Raw genomic sequence first — 19,395 nt, forward strand, 5'->3', positions numbered from 1 at the left:
TGGTTTGGTTTGGGGCGTTGTGGGGTTTTTTGGTGTTTTTTTCTCCCCCCCCGATTTAAAATGTACAGGTTGGTCTAAGATGAAGTACTGCTTTATTGATAGCCTTAGGCCACTGTAGTTACAACAGCAATACACTTTTTTTCACTTTTTTTTCCCTCTTCCCTCCTCTCTCCTCAGGTTGTTTCACACTGTCTATAAGTTCCTAAGAATGTATAAAGCATTGCTGTAACCTGTCAAATTCAGCGGGGGTAGCAATGAAGCAGGAGTTTGGGATGTCCATGTTACCGGCAGAAACATGCTGGTCTTAAACTGGCAATTTATATACACATTAGGCAACTGGACCTCAAACATACAGGACTTTAGAAGGAGATGCCATTCGCAGAGATAAAAAGCAAGTGTACTGACATCAATCAGCTTCTAAAGAATAACAACTCAAAGCACAGTTATGTTGAGTAAGTTCTATCAGGACTGATTAGCAAACAGGTAAGAGACAAATAAAAATATGGTAATAGTAAACCATTGTGAAAATTCATTTTATCACACCAATACAATGTGTGATACAGTGTACCTCACCCTCACACAAGTTCTTTGTATCATGAATGTTGTTTTACTTCATAATTGCCGAAAACAGATAAGGTAACTAAAAAGACTTGGAATTCACAAGAAGAGGGTTGTTCTCATTTTTGGCAATAAAAGCAATGGCAAATGACTGATGCATATATTAAAGTTAACACCACTAAAGAGGATGATGACATTCAATGCTCTGAGCACACCTTGATACTTCAGCTGCTCTTGTCCATGATAATCCCCATTTTTCAGCTTGTCTGCTTAACCACCTCCAATCCTGTTTTGTCCTTTGTTTTTGTTTTATCTTTCATTCCATGCCAAAACCACACCAAACCCATGTATGTGTCTAGCGTAACTCTTGCTTTTGCATAACGCAAGTGAAACCTGCTAACTCCTTCTAGCCAATATATCAGGACTAATTTTTAAAAGCTTCAGCAATGTACAGCAACATGCTCAAATAATGTACTGCTGTTCTTCCTTAAATTCCTTCTCTGCTGGAGAAAAGATGGTCCCATAATGTCATAAAGGGGTGCATTTTCTTTTCCAGGTCCTTGCTATTCTACTTTGCTTAATTAGATTTGGAGCCTTAGATATTCTTAGCTTATTATTTTTGCTGTGTGGGGGGGGGGGGGGGGGGGTGGGTGTTAATTTATAGCATAAACTACAGATTATGTCATAACATTTTACTAGATCTCAAATCAGGAGAGAATTGAATTCACTTAGCTTTGCAGTACAGCTTTCTTTGGCTGATATTCTGGAAAGGTTACCTTTCACCTGATGTCTTAGGTTTTATTTTTATGAACAGATTCTCTCTCAGAGCTAGGCATTCTCAGTCCAGTAATTTGTAGAAAAGACAAGATTTATATATATCTGCAAGTTAATTGAACAGTAACACTGAGGAATAAGACGGAGGAAACTTTATACAACATATAGCCATACATAATAAAAAAACCCTAAAGTAAACAACTGTTCAGTCTTGCTGCCCAGACCTTTCCAAGTTCTACTTCTCCTGAAAGAAGTACAAAGAACACCCTTAAGCATTTGATAATCCACATCTTAAAGGGTTTGCCAAGTTGTATCATATTACAACTGGCAGCTCTGTATTTACCTGCTTGTATTTGAAGGACTCGCCCACATTTTCACCCAGGCTGAAGCTTTTATAAAGCACAGCATTGTTTACTCTAAGTTGAAAATTTGTGAAGTCTAATCAATGTAGGTTGTCAGGTTTTTGTTATATGTAAATAATGTGTGTACATTGAATATTGTGCAGATCAGATTCATTGAACTGGGCATGCATGAAGGCCACCTGCAAGACTATGTCCTCATCAATTACACAAAACAACCCTCACCCAGTGGGTTTTTGATTAACAGGAAAAAACAGGGATGCACACTACAGGGAAACTCTGAAGAGCACTCGAAAACTTTGTACTGGAACAATTTTAAAGAACAGTTTCATCTGTTACAAAACTTTCACCTTAAAAGCTACGAAATACTTGATTCAAGCAGAACATTATCTCATATTGTGTGTGCACAAATTAGGTGGCTTGCATTTAGTTATCTAGATTCCTTATGCAAACACACGTAAATGTGTTTTTCTCTCTATTCTAGCACATTCCTTGTTTACCCTTCTTATGCTCTCTCAGGCACATTCATACCCCCTTACACAAACGTATCTGACAGTCTTCAAAAGCAGTCTGCACACATCTAAAAGGGTAACTTAAAAATAGCAGGTACTGAACAATAAATTTAAGTTATTCCAGGTCTTTGTTAAAAAGATGACAGGAAGTGCTTCCTGCATGTGAACTGCAGCCAGTTGCTTAGTAGAAACTTGTATCCAACATTTTCTGGTCAAATAGCCGTATCAAAACCAGAACTTCTTGCTTATTTATGCTTTTGAAAGCTGCTATTAACTGAACATGTTAGACTAACATCACAGATTGAAACAAGAAAACTACATCTTTTAAGCATCACATAAGACAAGTGAGATAACTGTAGCCAACACTGTATTTTTGTGCTCTACATGACACAAAATGACTGGTTTAAAAAAAAGCAAGCTACCAACCAGCTAGCTGTATTAACAAATAAGATAGGATCCCTTCCCAGCATGACAAGCCCCCACACCACTATATAGATATAAAAAGCACTTTACAGTTTTGTTTGACAGAAACCTGGCCTAAGCAGTCAAGAATTTTACATTTCATGCAGTCTAAGCTAAAAGCAATGTACTAAACAACTTGACCCTGGTAGAATTTGTCAGGCCTTGCACTGGTTGACGAGACTGTGCACAGCCTGCAGTTTCTCAGACATCATGCCACAAAAAGGAAGCATTGCACAAAAGCTGCATTCTCTCTGCTGTTTTTCCCCACGCCTTCTTTGTGCAAGTTTGTCTTCTGCCTTTGACTGTATATACATACACAGAGAAAAGCTTCAGTTTCTGAACGACCAGTAGTCAGTACTTTTGGAAAACAGCTATTCAAATCATCACTTAGATTCACTTCTGCAATGGTATTGCTTACATTCCTCTTCTATAATTCTACTGCTATAGAGACTGCTTTTTAAGATGTTGAGAATTTTTGGAAGCATTTATAAACAAAGCCAGCACATTTATAAACAAAGCTTTTTATTAATAAAATGTTTACACCTTTTTTTTTTTCCACAATACATCAGACCAGTAGTGATTTAGCATGTTATTACACTATAAAAGTTTATTATGAATGCTTAGGCTGAAAAGGCTGTTTACATTATGCCAAATCAACATTTCTTTATTTGCATCCTATGCACTATATGGGAGTGTAACAATTCAAACAAAAAGGAGAGAACAAAAGCCTGGTTTTCCTCATTAGCATCTACAAACCAACAATACTGACAAACCTGTACACACTCTCAGGACCAGCCCAAGAGAAGACTGAAAAAAAAAGTCTCAAAACATTCATAAGCTTGGGAATTCAGCACTACAATATTTCACCACTAGTAATCCGACTACATTTCATGCAGTGAAGCAATGGTTGTAAATTTGTGCAGTTTACAGTGCTGCAAATGCTCTGTAACTTTGAGCGGCTTAAGTTTGTTTTAGTAAGAGATACTATAATAAGAAGGCACAGACCTTTCAACCTTTGTAACAGGTTAACCCAATCCTATAATGAAAAGGCAGAATGTTCTTAAGAGGGACAGGAATTGCTGATACAAAGGTTAACCTTCACGCTTAATTTTACAGGCAAACATTTATTACACTGCAAGAGCTATATGCATATCAGGTTATTTTTGTGCCCTGAATACACAAATGCATATGCAAAATTTTTTGTTTAGAAAAAACCTTCAGAATGATTTCTTTTTTTCTTCATTGTACTAGGGGTGGGGGGTACAAGGGGCAAGATTGACAGGAAGTCTTAAGTGTCTTACAGCTACAGAAATGCAATCCATTGTCTTAAATCCATTCACTGTGTCACAATTTCAATGCTGGATACACAATATTCGGAAATAGGAAGTACAAAAAAGGAAGTTAGAATACAGAAGAGTTTACGCTGTGTTACTAGAGCATTACAATAATTTGCTCCTCCAGGTGAATGTGCTTTTAGCCTTCATTATGTGGCATAATACAGTAGTGGTACATATCTCAGCTGCTATGTTTTCCTAACAGTTTCATAAGGCTGTACTAATGAATTACCATTTTGTTTACAAGTATTTGCCACCATGACAGATACTTCTAGAACCTTTGAGGAGAAAGTAACACTCGCCACCTATTCTTGGCTAAATCCCATAAGGAAACAAAGAACAAATTGTCAAGAAAACATAATGGATTTAATAGGAAATATATACTGTAACTGAGTAAAAGTGAGGCAAGGTAGTAGCAGTGAATCCATCTAGGTGTCAGAGTTACAGCATATTCAAGTGCAACAACTGGATGGAGCATCACACTCACACAGATGAAGAGCATGACAGAGAGTGGTCTGTATCCTTCAACATTTGAAAAAGAAGTAGCAGTTGGTTTGTTCAATGATACATACCTGAAAACATTACCAGAAACGAAGCTAAGAAAAACACAACCTTCTTAAAAGAAGTACCTTCACAAAGGTAATTAGCCCCCTGAATAAAATTCATTGTTAGTGTTTAAGTAAAAATTTAAGAACCTCAACTTGCTGGGCGATGTAATGGAAACGGCAAAACTGTTTCTTCTAAGAAGTCTTTATTCTAGAATGACAGCACTTTCAGCAAACGCTGTCCCAAATTTTAGGGGGACTAATCATCCTACTGCCTTGATTTTCCATGTAATAGGAAGCACCAAATAACTCTACACCACTACAGCTTTTCTAAGTATTTCCAAATAGCTGTTTACAGCATGCACACTCTGATAACACTATGTTAAAAACTCAGGGTTGGGTGGGGGGAAATGGGAGGGGGAAAGAGGAAAAATCTGACCCTAGGATCATTTTGACATGTCAGAAACTAAGCCTATCAGTACTCTTGGGTTTCAGGATAGTCTTATATCCCTTGAAAGATCTGCTATCTGTGACACTTTATGGATAACGTTTGGTAATATTTGTTTGATTTTTCCAAGTCATGCAGTTTTTGATTCTAGCTGACCAAGAAAGGGTTTGCATTCAAACTCTTGAGACTTCCAAAATATCAGAAGGGACTTTTTCAAAAACAAACATTGGTGTCAGAAGGCCTAATAATTTTAGGGAAGTATGCTTTGGCACCTCAATCCTTATATGAGAAACAAAGATGTGGTTTCAAGTGTATTTCTCTTGACAAGCTGGAGCCATACGACTCTGAAAAGGACAGCTGACGACTTTTTTTTTTTATACTAGAACCTGTATTTCTATCTTAGATTGGCAATTCACACCAACATCTTATTTCTGTAGATCTTCTGTCACCTACAATTACTAGACTTCTGATCTGTTACTAGGAATGTGATCTGAACATAAGATTTTAACAGTTCTCTTTAAAGAATTTTGTGCAGTTTTTAGAAGTTAAATTCCAGGCACACAATTCTCCTGCTTCAAGTAACTGACTTGTGACGTACAAACAATCTCAGATAGCTGTAGAATGACTTCCTGCTAAAAAAGTTAAGAAAGTTTGTCCTGCTCTTGTCCATGAACAGAAGAACCTCTTTTTTTTATAGGTTTAAAGTGTTTGAGTGATACATAAGAGATCTTTAGAAAATGAATAGGCAGTGTAGAAGTTGAAGTTGGTGAATTATTCAGGTTCTTCTCATGTTTGAGATATTTTTCTACTTCTATGTAGCTATTGCAGCTTGTAAGTGAGGTTTGCTACAGGGTGACTAGCTACACAGTACAGACTGCTTCTGTGCTGTAAATCATCAATTCCCAAGATAGTCTTTGCAGATTGCTGACATCGCATACCATAAATAGATGACACCATTCTTAATAAACACTAAAGATTGTTTCACAAGAAAGTAATTCAAACATCACTGCTAAAGCTTCCTTTTCCAACTAATACTCAACATGTTATACTGGAAATCCATATTAATGTTAAGGAATAATTTAGGATTAATATTGTAACAAAAATCTTGTTGAGGCCAACTTTTAAACCATTCAGGATATTCAGCCTGAGTTTTTTTTTTGGTAATTAAAATGAAACTTCAACCATAAGTGTAGACAGCTTCCAATGAATCCCACATCTCTCAACCACATTAAAGGATTAGACTTCCAAATCGGTAAGTAGGCATTGTCTCCTCTCCTCTTACTCTTTTCCCAAGCATGTAAATAATCTTTCCTGAGCAGGCTGGTAGAATTAAATTGGTATTTTGTACACCAGCACATCAAAGACTCAAGTCTGCATAAAAAAACCCCTCTAAACTATTAACTGTCTGATCCTGTAGCACTTAAAGGGTCTCACTGATGTCAGTATGGATTTGAAGGGGAATGATTTGGTTTGTTTCAACATGGATCTAATAACACATATAAAGTCTTTACCTTTTTGGCAACAGCAAAAGATGTTAGAATAGTCTTAGAACTTTTCAAAGCACCTATAACAATTTTCAGTAGTTTGACCACTACATGCTTCTGTTATTAAACATAAGCTTCCAGATTTCACCTACTTGGGCATTTAGTATGCCAGTTTTTAGCCTGGATATAAAATATAATATAAAACTACCTACAGCACAGATGAAGAGCCTGGCAAGTCAGCTAAGAGACTGTTGTAATTTAGAGGGTTGGATGAAGACACCCTCCAAAAGTTGGGAAGCACATATAAGTTGCTCCAAAGCTTAAGAACTAAACACCTATCAAATTATATTTTCATACAAATCTGTAACTTTCATGGGAAAGAACTGGTGGTGTTTAGAAGTTGAAAGAGTCATACTTTGTCAGTTAAAAAAATGTTCTGGATCAATGATGACATGCACCTCGTTACATTTTCATATTCATGATACTTTACCCTTCCGAATTCATTTTCCAGCAATCAATTCCCTTTGAGAGTACCTGGAAGTCTAGTCTCTTTGATGAGCTCCATTCATTAAACAGAAAGGCATAGTGGAATAAAAAAAAAGCTCAGTCCTGAGCTTTTTTCAACAACTTCTTAACTGAAAAAAAAGTTACTAAAAGTGTAGCTGGAATGGTTGATAATCAGAACTCCAAATGCTCAAAAGCTAATGTATTTCCAAATAGAGAAGCTATGTTAGGACAAAATATAATCAATTTCAGCAAGCCCAGTGAAAGATGAAAGCAGATGGCCTAACAAATTATTAATACAGAAGAAACCATTTTTCTTCAACAAAAATGAAACAATGAACATGTGCATCTCATCCAGGGAAGACTGCATTCCAGCTTTCAGCTAGGGCCAACTGATCAATAAACACTTATCTTGGCTCAAAAGAACTTACATCAACAGTCTGTCATTTTAAATAGGCATGTGTTAAAAAGCAGCCTCACTTCAGTGTTTGTATTTTGGACAATCTGAAACACTGGCTATTTCCATGTTTTCATTAACTGCAGTAATTCAAGATCAGTACTGTAAAAAGGATATGAAGTATGCTGGCATTCCACTCAGACTGGTAAGAAAACAAAAGGAGTCTGAGGCACTAAGACTTAGCTACATTTGAGAAGGGCCAGATTGTTGCTGCTTCGTTAGTGTTTCGGGGTAGAATTTTTTTTGTTTGTTTGTTCTTAAAGTCCAATTTTGGTGTATAGCCGGTAAATGAAGACAGATCAGAAAGCAGTTCATAAAGATTTGCTAAGATATATTGAACTCTCCCCTGACTGGAGAGAACTACAATAATCTCAACACTAGCCTAGTCTCAATCTTTGCCTAGAGTCCAATATTTTCTTCTCATGTCAGTAAATCTTGGATAATTACTATTGAACCATTTTTGTTATCTCACTGAAAACCAGATTTAAACTCAATTTTTACCACATGCTAACAGGCAATAACAATAATTTAGAAAGTCTGAAATTTCTTTTTCTACTAACCTACATGAAAGACATTCCCAGTTTCACAGACTTTGCTTCTCCTACTATGGTCTTTCCAAGTTCAAGAATTTCCAGATTTATACTAACCAACTTTAATAAAAGCAGTAATTTCCGTATTACAGTTAAGATACTAAAGCACCTGGTATCTTCGTATAGAATAGACTTCTGAAGCACTGTGAACACAAAATGTTTAAAAAAAGCTAGTTGAATTAGATAACCACACAATTTATTTTTTAAAAGTTTGTTGGGAGTAAGAATTGAGATATTTCAAAGAACTTAGGGATTTCCATGACTGCCACTGTGAAAGTTCTACATTTAATTGCTAACCTGCTTTTTTATAATTAAAACTATGCCCAAGAATAAGCTTACTCTGTTCTTTCTTTACTAATTATATTTCCATCAAGCATTTTGTAGGAGTACTAAAGTTTTCCATTCATGATTTATATTTTTTCTGTCACTCAAAGCAAATAAAACATACATCAGGTTGAACACCAAACACAAATCTGTCTCTACTATGACATGCTTTGTTAAGGACCAATGTTTCAAAGGGGCTTCAAACAGCCTTCGTTTGATGATGATTTACTTCTTGGGCTCTCTATGAGCGTGTAGCCTGTAAAACTGCGGCAAAGAAGGCATAATTGACAATGCAAGGTAAGTAAAAGGCATGATAAAAATGTCACTGAATTTCATTAAAACATACTGACCCATTCAAAATCTCACTGTAATAGTTCACCTGTTTTGCTCCAGAACAGCTCTACAAGAATTTTCACTAATACAAACTAACCTAAAGTACAAGTCCTTTCATTTCTTACGAACTTTTCTACACTTCCTTCAGAGAAAATATTTGAGATGATAGAAAATCAGGTTACAAAGAGTAAGCATCATCAACATGACCTCATTTTGATACTAAAGCTAAACAGCCTATTTTAGTATATACTCAAGTCTATTAAGCTCTTTTCTTCAAAAGTATAAAGTTTCTTACTAGTGCTGGTAGGAAACAAAAAGTAAAAATAAATAAAATAGCACAAATGGGTATGGTCAACCTATAGTTTAATTGAAAACGTACTAAACCCAATACAGAATAAGCTAAACACCGATTTGCTAAAAACCCTGGAACCAAGAGGTAATGATCTACATTACCACATGTCTTAAGGTTACTTCCTATTTGTAGTTTTGTGCCCAAAACAGGAAACACTAGGTGCACCACAAATGAAAACTTGTTCAACAGATAGACCTCATGCTGCACCAACAGCATTCTCTATTGGCCCTTTCAAATGTGATGGAAATAGAAAGAATTGCAGTCTGCCTTTGGACGAACTCACAGTGACAATACATAAAATGCAGGAAAAAAACCTGACTGAGATTCCCCAGGAGTTTATCCATAGGTGTGGAATGGAAGGAGTGTGTAAGATTGCATTTTTTTTTACCGTTTTTACATAATTTATAATACTTTAAACACTGGTCTCATAAATACAATATGAACACTTTACACATGCCAAGCAATTAAAAGCTTTCCCCCAAAACTTTCAGGTCTTATCAGAACCACTGGCAGTATCTGTTTTTAGTCAGTAACCACTTAATTTAGTCAGAACTACAACTAGGTTTTCTTCAACCAACATCTTAATATTAAAAAACTTGTAGGAACAAAAAGATGCCTATAAGCATATCAGTTTGCCTTAAAATTATTAAAGTCAGCATGAGAAAAAGATTGTCTGTGGTTTAAGATCTGTTGCTTGTGTTCCCACCCCCAGCGCATATCATCTTTAAATAAAAAGTGCAAATGGGATTTGGGGACTGGATGGACTGATTTGCCTATTATTTGTCTTCAGTTGCTTATTCTGTAGCCACCTCACATCAACTGTCCCATCATACTTTGGATTAGCTACAATTAAATTTAAAATAAGGCTCACTGAAGAAGAGGAAAAAATGACATCTAACTTTCAGACTCCTCTCACCCCTAAGTCCCACAAAAGTGCTCATTTCCCTTTTTACAAAAAAAACAAACCCAACCTTAAAATCTTGATTACAAAACTATTAAACATTTCAGTTCTACCATCCATATAGTCACCTTCCTGTCAAGCAAGGCCAAAAAAGTGATGATGGATTCTCTTTGAATGCAAGAGATACTACACTTTTTGTAAGTAAACAGGCTGACATTACGATTGCAGTCTTTTCTGCGAATGTACAGATGTCAGATGAACTGGTCCATTTTTGTGGGACCTTGGGTGTATGAACACCAGCAGATAAAGATTTAAGACTGATAATATAAACCCAACATGAACTATTAACTTCCAAGACCACCTACTGTATAAACAAGTCTGATTTTTTAAGGGATCAGTCAACAGCAGCTGCGCTTTGTCACCGAAGGCTGTCTTCTAATTTTGAAGCCCTTACCACTAGACGGGGGGTTGGTGTCAGTTGATGGAATTCTGCGACCTACAAAGAGGCAGAAAAAAATTTATAGCAAACATTATACTTGAAACTAATTCTAAGCATTCAGTGTATGTTTTGTATTCAAAAATGTGTCCTCAATTAGTCATACGTCATTAGTGACAACATTCCTGCATAACAGAAGGATGGCAGTTAACAGTCTGTACTATGTAAGAGATAAGGTTCCACAAAAGACAGTGGCAGTTTGGAGCTAATTTTGCAGTGTTTACACTTCAAGGCTAATCTAAGACTTGGAGAGCTAAGCTATAAATGTACCCAGAGAATACACTCGGCAGGATGCAATACCATCTGGAATATCTTCATTGAGAACTACCATCCTGACCTGTATTTCCACAGTAGATCACCTGCATTGAGCTTAGCACAGAAATGCTTGTAAAGATAGCTGCTTTAGTCATCTAATCAGTCTTAAAAATTGACTATTCCTGGTTGAGTATTCTTTTCTGAGGAGGATTTCTGTTTTTTTTTTCCCCTAGTTTATTCAAGATTAATTTTAGAGAGCAACTATTAAGTCAGTAAGTTTTTTTTCCCCCTAGTTTATTCAAGATCAATTTTAGAGAGCAACTATTAAGTCAGTAAATCAGGAAGCTAATCTACAGCACATACTTTTTACATCAGCTTCAATACATTCAACTGCTTATAAGGATTTTATTTTTTTTTCCTTAAGTCTAACGTTTCTGTAATTATTCAAAGCTAAACTGCAGTGCACAAGCACACACACACAAATGGACTGCTGTTTGCTTCTTTTCACAAACAGGCTAACACACCTGCACATTGGTGCTGCTACCCGAAACATATCCTGCAAATAATACTGCATGGAATTCACTTTGGAATACTGTCTGCTTTTCATTCACACAAAAAAATTGTCATTGTCATCCCCGGCATGAATGAGATAGAAAAGATTTACTATGTAATTAAAACAACTCCAAGGTATCACAAAAATACATGTGGAAAATTTACACACAATAGTTGCCATTTCCCATGCAGTAATCTGGCATCTATAAATTCTTGTATTTTTGAAAATGCACTGGTTTAGACTGAGAACAAACACTAAGAGTGAGAACTTAATTCCTTTTCTCATCTGTATAAAGTTTGGATCTTCCTCGTGCCATTTCCTCTCCCTTCCATAACCTTGGAAGTACTAATTGAAACATTCGATAACAGACACCGTAAGATGACACTGATTTCTGACATGTGTACCCTGCTTGCTATTTATCCAGCAGCATCACAGTAAGCGCAAAGTCTCTAGAAATAATATTTAGAGGTCATCAGGTGACCAAAAATTTTTACAGCTCATTTCGCAGTCTGTATTCACATCTGATTGTAACAAATTTAAGTCAGTATACTCTCACTTAAATAGCACAAAAAGTAATACAGTAATCAAATTTCTACTTGAACTTCTTTCAGAAGAAAGCACATTAACTGTTTAAATACTTACTAATTTCTATAAAGAGTTCATTAATGTTTATTGCATTTTTCGCACTTGTCTCTACAAATATTGCATGAATGGAATCTGCATAGTCTTTAGCATCTTTTTCCATGACTTCTCTGGAAAAACAAAGCAAAGAAAAAACTGTGAGTGAAAAAAACCACCCATTATTCAAAATCTTAAGGGATAGATTAAGCTTTCACGTGTCTCATTAAAACAGTATTTTGCATTTTACCTGTTTGGCATCACAGTGCTCCCTGATCTTGAAGTTGATGCTCATTCTTTACTTTCTGCTCTCTCCCTGTCTTGAGGCATGAGCATCACTAAAGCACAATCATAAACTAAACAAGGCCTTAATCCATCTGACAACATTACAGCGGAGTTTGTTTCTTGAGTGCTCTAAGTGTAGGTCTGCAATCAATCATTAGAGGGTGCTTTATTCTTCACACACAACAGTTTTAGATGTACCGAAAAGATCCTAAAGCATTAGTTCTGCTAATCTAGTGGATTTCCTACAGCTGTTTACAAAACCAAGTACCTCACAACACTGCATAGATCATTAGTATAGCATTTACTTTACATGAAGCATGAAGACATAGCTATAAACAGGAACTTATTTAGACTGAGCACACAACAGAGCCAGTAAGTGAAAAAGTTACTCTATACCCTTAAGCAGGCAAGTTGATAATGAAGTAATGTTTCCGTAAACAATATTAAAAAAAAAAATGAAACCCCAACAGGCAGAGAGAGGACCAGACTATACAGTGTATCACTTTACATACCATTTCTAGAAAACATAGGCTACTTTCAGTAACAAGGATATCAAAATCACAGACTTTGGATCAGTGCCTCAAATATTTCCTCTGACTAAAGTACAAGGAAACTTGCTCATTAGATTGAATAGCAATGTTTACATAACTTATGATGCCCCCTAAGCACCAAGAAATAAGCTTGTGAGACTTAATACTGCATGCCTTATATTTGCCTTCTAAGTAATTTTCTGCCGTATTTCCTTCAAGAGACATGCTGCTTCTAACAAAAGTTAGAGCTCACTAGATAACTGCTATATATTAACAATTTATAAAGCTATACTAAGAACCAACTTTGCAGTGGTTCTTTAAACACCTGTCTGTCTCCTTTGAGACACCAGCTGTGGTACCTATCCCAACGAAGTCTAAAAACAAGAAGTTTGCACACACCTTCTTTCTGACTTTTGGCTTACTTAACCAGGACATCAATAAAAAAGGGCTTCTTTTGTTTTTCGTACATGCCTTCTTGAAAGTTTCGTTGTTCATAAAGTTCCTCAAGAACTTTTCCCACTCCCTGCAACTATTCCAGCCACAGCCAATTCCACCCCAATACTTAAGCAGGGAAGGAAGGCACCTGAACAAGCAATTCAGAAAAACCTACACAATGCTTTCCAACAGGCTTGATGTTTTTCCTAAAAAAATGAGGTGCTACAGATTGACAGGGGTACTTCTTATCAAGTGAGGTAAACAGCTTGTATTACTCTATAGTTTCACAGGCAGTTTAGGCTTGTGTAACTTTGCACTGCCACTAGAAAAGGTAATCCTGTCTCCCTGTAAATTGCTCATTCCTAACCCTGCCATCCCACCTCTGTTATGCCAGCAAGTGTTCATGGTGTAAGAAAGATAAATACACTTGGATCAGTTTTCCTTTAAATGGTTAATCTGGATCCATTTTACAGCCTGATTTACTGCCCAATCACACATGTACTCACACCAACACAAGGAAAGAAGTATGCAAGACTGTCCAAGGGCAGACTAACCAAGTCTTCTGACAGTAGAAACAGCTCAGACCCCTTGTGAAACTACAATGCCAATGCAAAACAGCTTAAATTGCTCTGTACCTTTCACCTGCTCCAAAATCTTAAAATACTTAGCACTATGAGCTTAAGTGAAAACCACCAAACTGTCAACAGTTATTTACCTTACATCATTAAGATCACACTTATTTCCTGCAATAGCTACAACAATGTTTGGAGGTCCATGCTGTCGAAGCTCTTTAACCCAGTTCTTTAGTGTTGAGAAAGTCTCCTGATGTGGAAAAAAAGAGAAAAAAAAACAGAGGGAATTAAGAGTCAGAACTAGCCCATGACACAGAAAAAATCCAGAAATTGTAATGCTGGGTCAAGATCAAATTTCTTACCTCTTTTGTGATGTCATACACTATAATGGCTGCTGCTGATCCTCTGTAATACATTGGTGCTAAAGCACGGAACTGAAAGAAAGATACCATATATTATGAATCTGATCTTCCACTGACCTCCATGATTTCATTATTATTATTACTGAAGTGAAAGCTAGCTTTAAAGTTCACAATAGTGGAAAACTTTTCCTTACAATTACAGAGAGGCTGTGCAGTAGATTTATATAAACTTCCATTAAAGTGTTGTTTTACAAAGGCCAACCAATAGTTTAGGGATCAGCAGCACACCTACTGCAAAACACAGAAAGGCAAACTGCACCTTATTTTGACTAGATTAGAATCTCTCATTTAAAAGACTGTAGATTACACACAGACACAAACCCACAGGATATATGCTCAACTTTAAACACCGAGCAAGAGGAAAATAGTCAAAATTGAACTCGCTTTTTCCTCTTTAAGATGATCATGCTCTTGAAATTACTTTTTGTCCAAGAAAACTAGCATATATTACTGCTGACCTGAAATGTTCAGAAGTTGGTGTCAATCTCTAGCCCCACAGATCGGTCATGGCACTCTTAAATGCTAGAAATGCTGGCTTCTTTGTAATCTAACTTACAGCTTTAAGGATTTAAGTTTTTCCTCAAAAGTTAGAAGCATATTTAAAACTAAAAATTGTAAAAGCCGACAACTATGTGACCTGTTGCATATGTGAATTAGCACTTTTGTGCATCTTATTACTCAGGGTAAAAATCATGAATAGAATACAGTTTTTCCTAAAGGCTTATTTTCTTCTAATAAAATACCAAATTCCTTTTGCTTGGTACAGTTCAATTGAGAGCAATATTATAAATCATAAAAATCTTTCTATAAAGCAGAATTCCAGACCATTTACATTTGGCTCTCAAATTCTGTTTTGAAAATAGGATTTTGAACACAAAGTTCAGAATACAAAAATATTTAATAGTGGGAAAGTGAAACATGGGCAGGCATTCAGTTCGTGTTAGGACATAATCCCTCTCTTCCTCCTAAGCACTAAAACGTAAAGGGAAACATATTTGGTAAACCACCACTTGGCATAGTTGCAACCTGGCTTTTTGATTATTTCACTATTTATATTGGGAATAAACCTACTTTCACTTGCTGATTTTGTATTACTCTCATTTCCTGCCTACTAACACTTAGATACTTTTTTCCACCTAAGAGCAGTCAGCAGATAAAACACATTAAGAAAACAGATGTTACCAGAAACACTGAATTTTCCTTTTGTTATTTTTCCAAAGACTTCAGCTTGCCCTCAAGCCTCCAATTTGTGTTTTGACAGAATTATGAAGACAGCATAATGTAATTATTCAGAGAAACTGTCAAAAGGCGGCAAAAATCCTAATTGCTATAAGTAATCTCCTATCAACTTTACTCAGCGTAGGAGAAATGAGAGAAGAAATAAGGCATGCGTATGTCGGGGAATGAGCTGAATGAAGTGAATTAGGGCATATTTCCACCTTTGGAGTGAACCTAGCCAGCCACTCCCTGAAGCCACTTAGAACAAGGGGTTGCCCACTGTGGTGCAGAGCTATTTGCTGCTGGGCTTTTGAAGTGGAAAATAGCAAATGCTCCTCAAGAAGCTAAGACTAGGAATTCTGTGCATTACACATCATGGCGCAGCAGAGACGTTTTAGTTCTAAGAATGGTGGGGGCATTTTTGGTATTCCAGATCACCATGGAGGGGATCCCTTCCATAATTCATTGTCCGATGTGTTGCACGACCAGAAAACTGTGCTACAGATTTCAGGGCACGGCAGGTATACAGACCATTTATGACTAACAGTAAGCGATAATGCTGTTCTGTTTTGGAGAAAGAAACATCTATGAAGATACTGGCATAATTTCAAAGTAAATATCCTTGCTCCCATTTCACTGGTTTCCTTGGATATATTGGGGCCTCACAGTGAATTCTCTCAGGTGCGGAACATAACCTTCACAGGTATCACAGTTCTTGGGTCAGAGCCCAGGTAAGACATCTTTCCTTTTTTGATTTCAATAAAGATATTGTGTAACTTGTATGGAAGAAAATTAAAGAGATATCACTCAGTCTAAAACCAGAAAGACAAGGAACATGCTAGTCATGAAAAGAGATACTTCCTCAGATTGTAGTGTGCTGAATCCAAATTACAGCATTCTCCCACTGCTTGCAAACACAGTTAAAGAGCTTTAGAATACTAGTACGTAATGGATATTTCCTGCCAAGCTGTGCAGGCATGTTTATAAAGCTTTCCATTTAAGACCACCAGCCTCTCAAAATTCATACACTACCTCTCAGAAGACTCACATTCCAGCATGAATATTTCAGAATGGACTAAGATGTTCACTTAAGACAAACTATTTACAGCAAATGCTGACTGACTGCTAGTAATGGAAGGACTCAGATATTTCTGATAACAAGGATGCTACTGGACATATCCGCGGGACACATCTCTGACAACATAAGTTTGCTTTATATGGTGCTGCTGGAAGGAAATAAATTGTCATTGAAAATCTAGAGCACTGAAATGCAATACAAATACACTCGAGTTACTTTCTAGCCATCAAGGCTGCTATCAAGCTAAAAAGCTAGCAAGTCAGTTCCACCAGGACTCCAAAAGGTCGCGGGACTCTGAACATGGACGACTGAGCCTTTACAAGGGTTTTTTGTTGTTGGTTTTGGGCAGGGTTTTTTTGTTTTGATGGTGGTGGGTTTGGTGTGTGTGGGTTTGTTTTTTTTTTTCTCCTTGCTTGCATTCTCTGTTTCTTGAGCCAATCCTGAAAAATAGTACAGCTGCATTTTCCAGGTATTATCCTAAAGTAATCATCCAACCTGATCAAACTGACTTTTAGTGGGGACAGCTCTGGTGTCTACCTTTGCTATAGTTAGCTCACATCCTAAGTAAACTCATTGTGAGTAACTGACAGTGGCCAGTAGTTAACAGTCAAGAAACTGGAAGAATAAGCACTGTTAATACAGCTGCTATAATTTCTACCACTACTACTAGTAATCCATAAACAAGCAAGTTAACTACCAAAGTCTTCCTTTTAAATTCTAAGTAAAAATCATGCAAATCAATTAACTGTGATTTCATTTGACTAGTCATTTTCTTGAAAGCTTTTGTTGCCTCCCCTCAGAACTATGCACACTGCAGACATCAAAACCCCAAACTACCAAATTAAAATTTAAATTTCAAAATAGATTTCTTGACATAGCTTCTAACAGTATCAGATTTGAGAAGTAAAACTTTATGGATTAGTAAAAGATCAGTTATCACCCATAACATTGTTTGAAATGCTGCTTCAGAAACCCTAAACCCACATCCTACTCACATTAATAACCCTAACACTGAAGGTAACAGAATGTCTTAGCAGTTGTGTATTTTTCCACAATCAGACCCTTACTTGTACTTCAAGTGAACAATCTGAACAATCATTCATTTCATTTTGATTCTCATGTTGCCAGTTGCGCTGGCTGCAAACGCTGCAAATGAATGTTTACAACTCAACTAGAAATGGTAATAGAGACAGCTGCTGGCTTCCCCGCCACCTTGTTTTCTTTTGAAATGGCACTCCCTTTCAGTGAAACTAAACCCAGTCTTTTGTTTCATAAACTCCTCTTCCTAGGTAATCATCCTTAACTTCTTTGTACTTTAACCATGATAACAATGAAAAATAAAAACATATTTACAGCACCCATATCGTGATAGAAACCTGCATAGAAACAAACGTTCTAATACGTGTTTGTAAAACCAGATCACATTGTGACTTTCAGGGGCAGGGTTGCAACACAATGCAAACTCTAGCCAGAACTATCACTGCAGATATTGATTCTACTCACCCGCTCCTGTCCAGCTGTATCCCAAATTAGGAACTTATGCAGCTCATTTTGATACTGTACAGTCTTGGTCATAAACGAGGCTCTGGAAAAAAATTACAGCTTATGCTTTTCAGAATACAAATACATTCTTAGAACATTACCTCCATGAACTTTTAAGGAGGTTTGCATTCTAATAAAAGTGCTTTCCACACACATACACAAAACCGACAAAGATTTTCATAGATAAAGGCTGAAACTAATGAGGCAAAGGGTCTCAGAGGATGAAATTGAACTAACAAAACAGAAGGAACACAAGTGTAAGTTATAAGTTTTTATTGTTCATAAGCTTTTGATAAAAATAAAGCATGTATGACCAAATCGATCAGAAAGGTCAGCCTTTTTAACAACATTCTTCCTCAACTGAGGAATCATCACAGCAAATCACTTAAGTGTATACCAGAAACTTCCAGAAGGAAAGAGATCAAATCTTCCCCCTTTGTATCAGTTTTTTCTATCTCTGTACTAAAATTCAGATACACGCTGGTAAGTGCACACTTGGGAATAAAATACGGGAGATTCATATCACTATTGGTAGGTGTTAGGATGACAGAGAAATCAATAATGCGTAACTTGCTTGTTGTCTGGACTCTGTACAGCTCCCAAATCCTGATTATATCTTCAGTCTGCAGAGGCTCTTGCACTTCCAGAAGACAAACATAAAAATCTCTTTCTATGCTCCAGCTACTCCTGCGTCAACTTCTAGATGTTTTACAGTTGTGCTTTACTTGATCTGCTTTACATGAATCAGCGTATTTCCCACAAGAAGTGGAATTCAGAGACCTAATCTTTTACAAGGAGTTCTTTGCTATATCTATTACCTGTAGGCACATTTTTTTTTACTAGAAAAGCCACACACCGAGTTCAAATCTTTGTAGAATAGGAACTATAGATGCCATAATTATTTTAAGCATATGAGATCATAGAATCATTATGGTTGGAAGAGACCTCAAAGATCATCAAGTCCAACCATATACCCGATGCCACCATGCCTGCTAAACCCACTAAACCATGTCTTGAAGCACCACATCTAAACGTTTTTTGAACACCTCCAGGGACGGTGAGGCCACCACCTTCCTGGGGAGCCTGTTCCAATGCCTAACCACTCTAACAGTGAAGAAGTTCTTTCTAATGTCCAACCTGAACCTCCCCTGGTGCAACTTGGTATCATTTCCTCTTGTCCTATCGCTAGTTACTGGGGAGAAGAGACCAACCTCCACATCGCTACAACCTCCTTTCAGGTAGCTGTAGAGGGCGATCAGGTCTCCCCTCAGCCTCCTTTCCTCCAGACTAAACAACCCCAGCTCCCTCAGCCGCTCCTCATAAGATCTGTTCTCCAGGCCCTTCACCAGCTTTGTCGCTCTCTTCTGGACATACTCCAGCAGCTCAACGTCCTTCTTGTAGTGAGGGGCCCAAAATTGGGGATTTGAGGTGCGGCCTCATCAGCGCGGAGTACA

At 37.0% G+C, this 19,395-nt stretch overlaps 1 protein-coding gene across 1 annotated transcript; it reads right to left on the bottom strand.

Moving 5' to 3' along the window:
- Nucleotides 1–9,717: 9,717 nt before the first annotated feature.
- RAB22A (RAB22A, member RAS oncogene family) lies at nucleotides 9,718–17,979 on the bottom strand. Its single transcript, XM_009707461.1, has 5 exons — nucleotides 17,903–17,979; nucleotides 14,044–14,115; nucleotides 13,825–13,931; nucleotides 11,884–11,993; nucleotides 9,718–10,433 (listed from the first exon to the last, which is right to left on the bottom strand). The coding sequence occupies exons 1-5, from the start codon at nucleotides 17,972–17,974 to the stop codon at nucleotides 10,336–10,338; spliced, it is 459 nt and encodes a 152-aa protein (XP_009705763.1). The 5' UTR covers nucleotides 17,975–17,979; the 3' UTR covers nucleotides 9,718–10,335.
- Nucleotides 17,980–19,395: the final 1,416 nt, after the last annotated feature.

Source organism: Cariama cristata, unplaced genomic scaffold (genome assembly GCF_000690535.1).
Source record: "Cariama cristata isolate BGI_N322 unplaced genomic scaffold, ASM69053v1 scaffold10509, whole genome shotgun sequence".
NCBI lineage: Eukaryota > Metazoa > Chordata > Aves > Cariamiformes > Cariamidae > Cariama > Cariama cristata.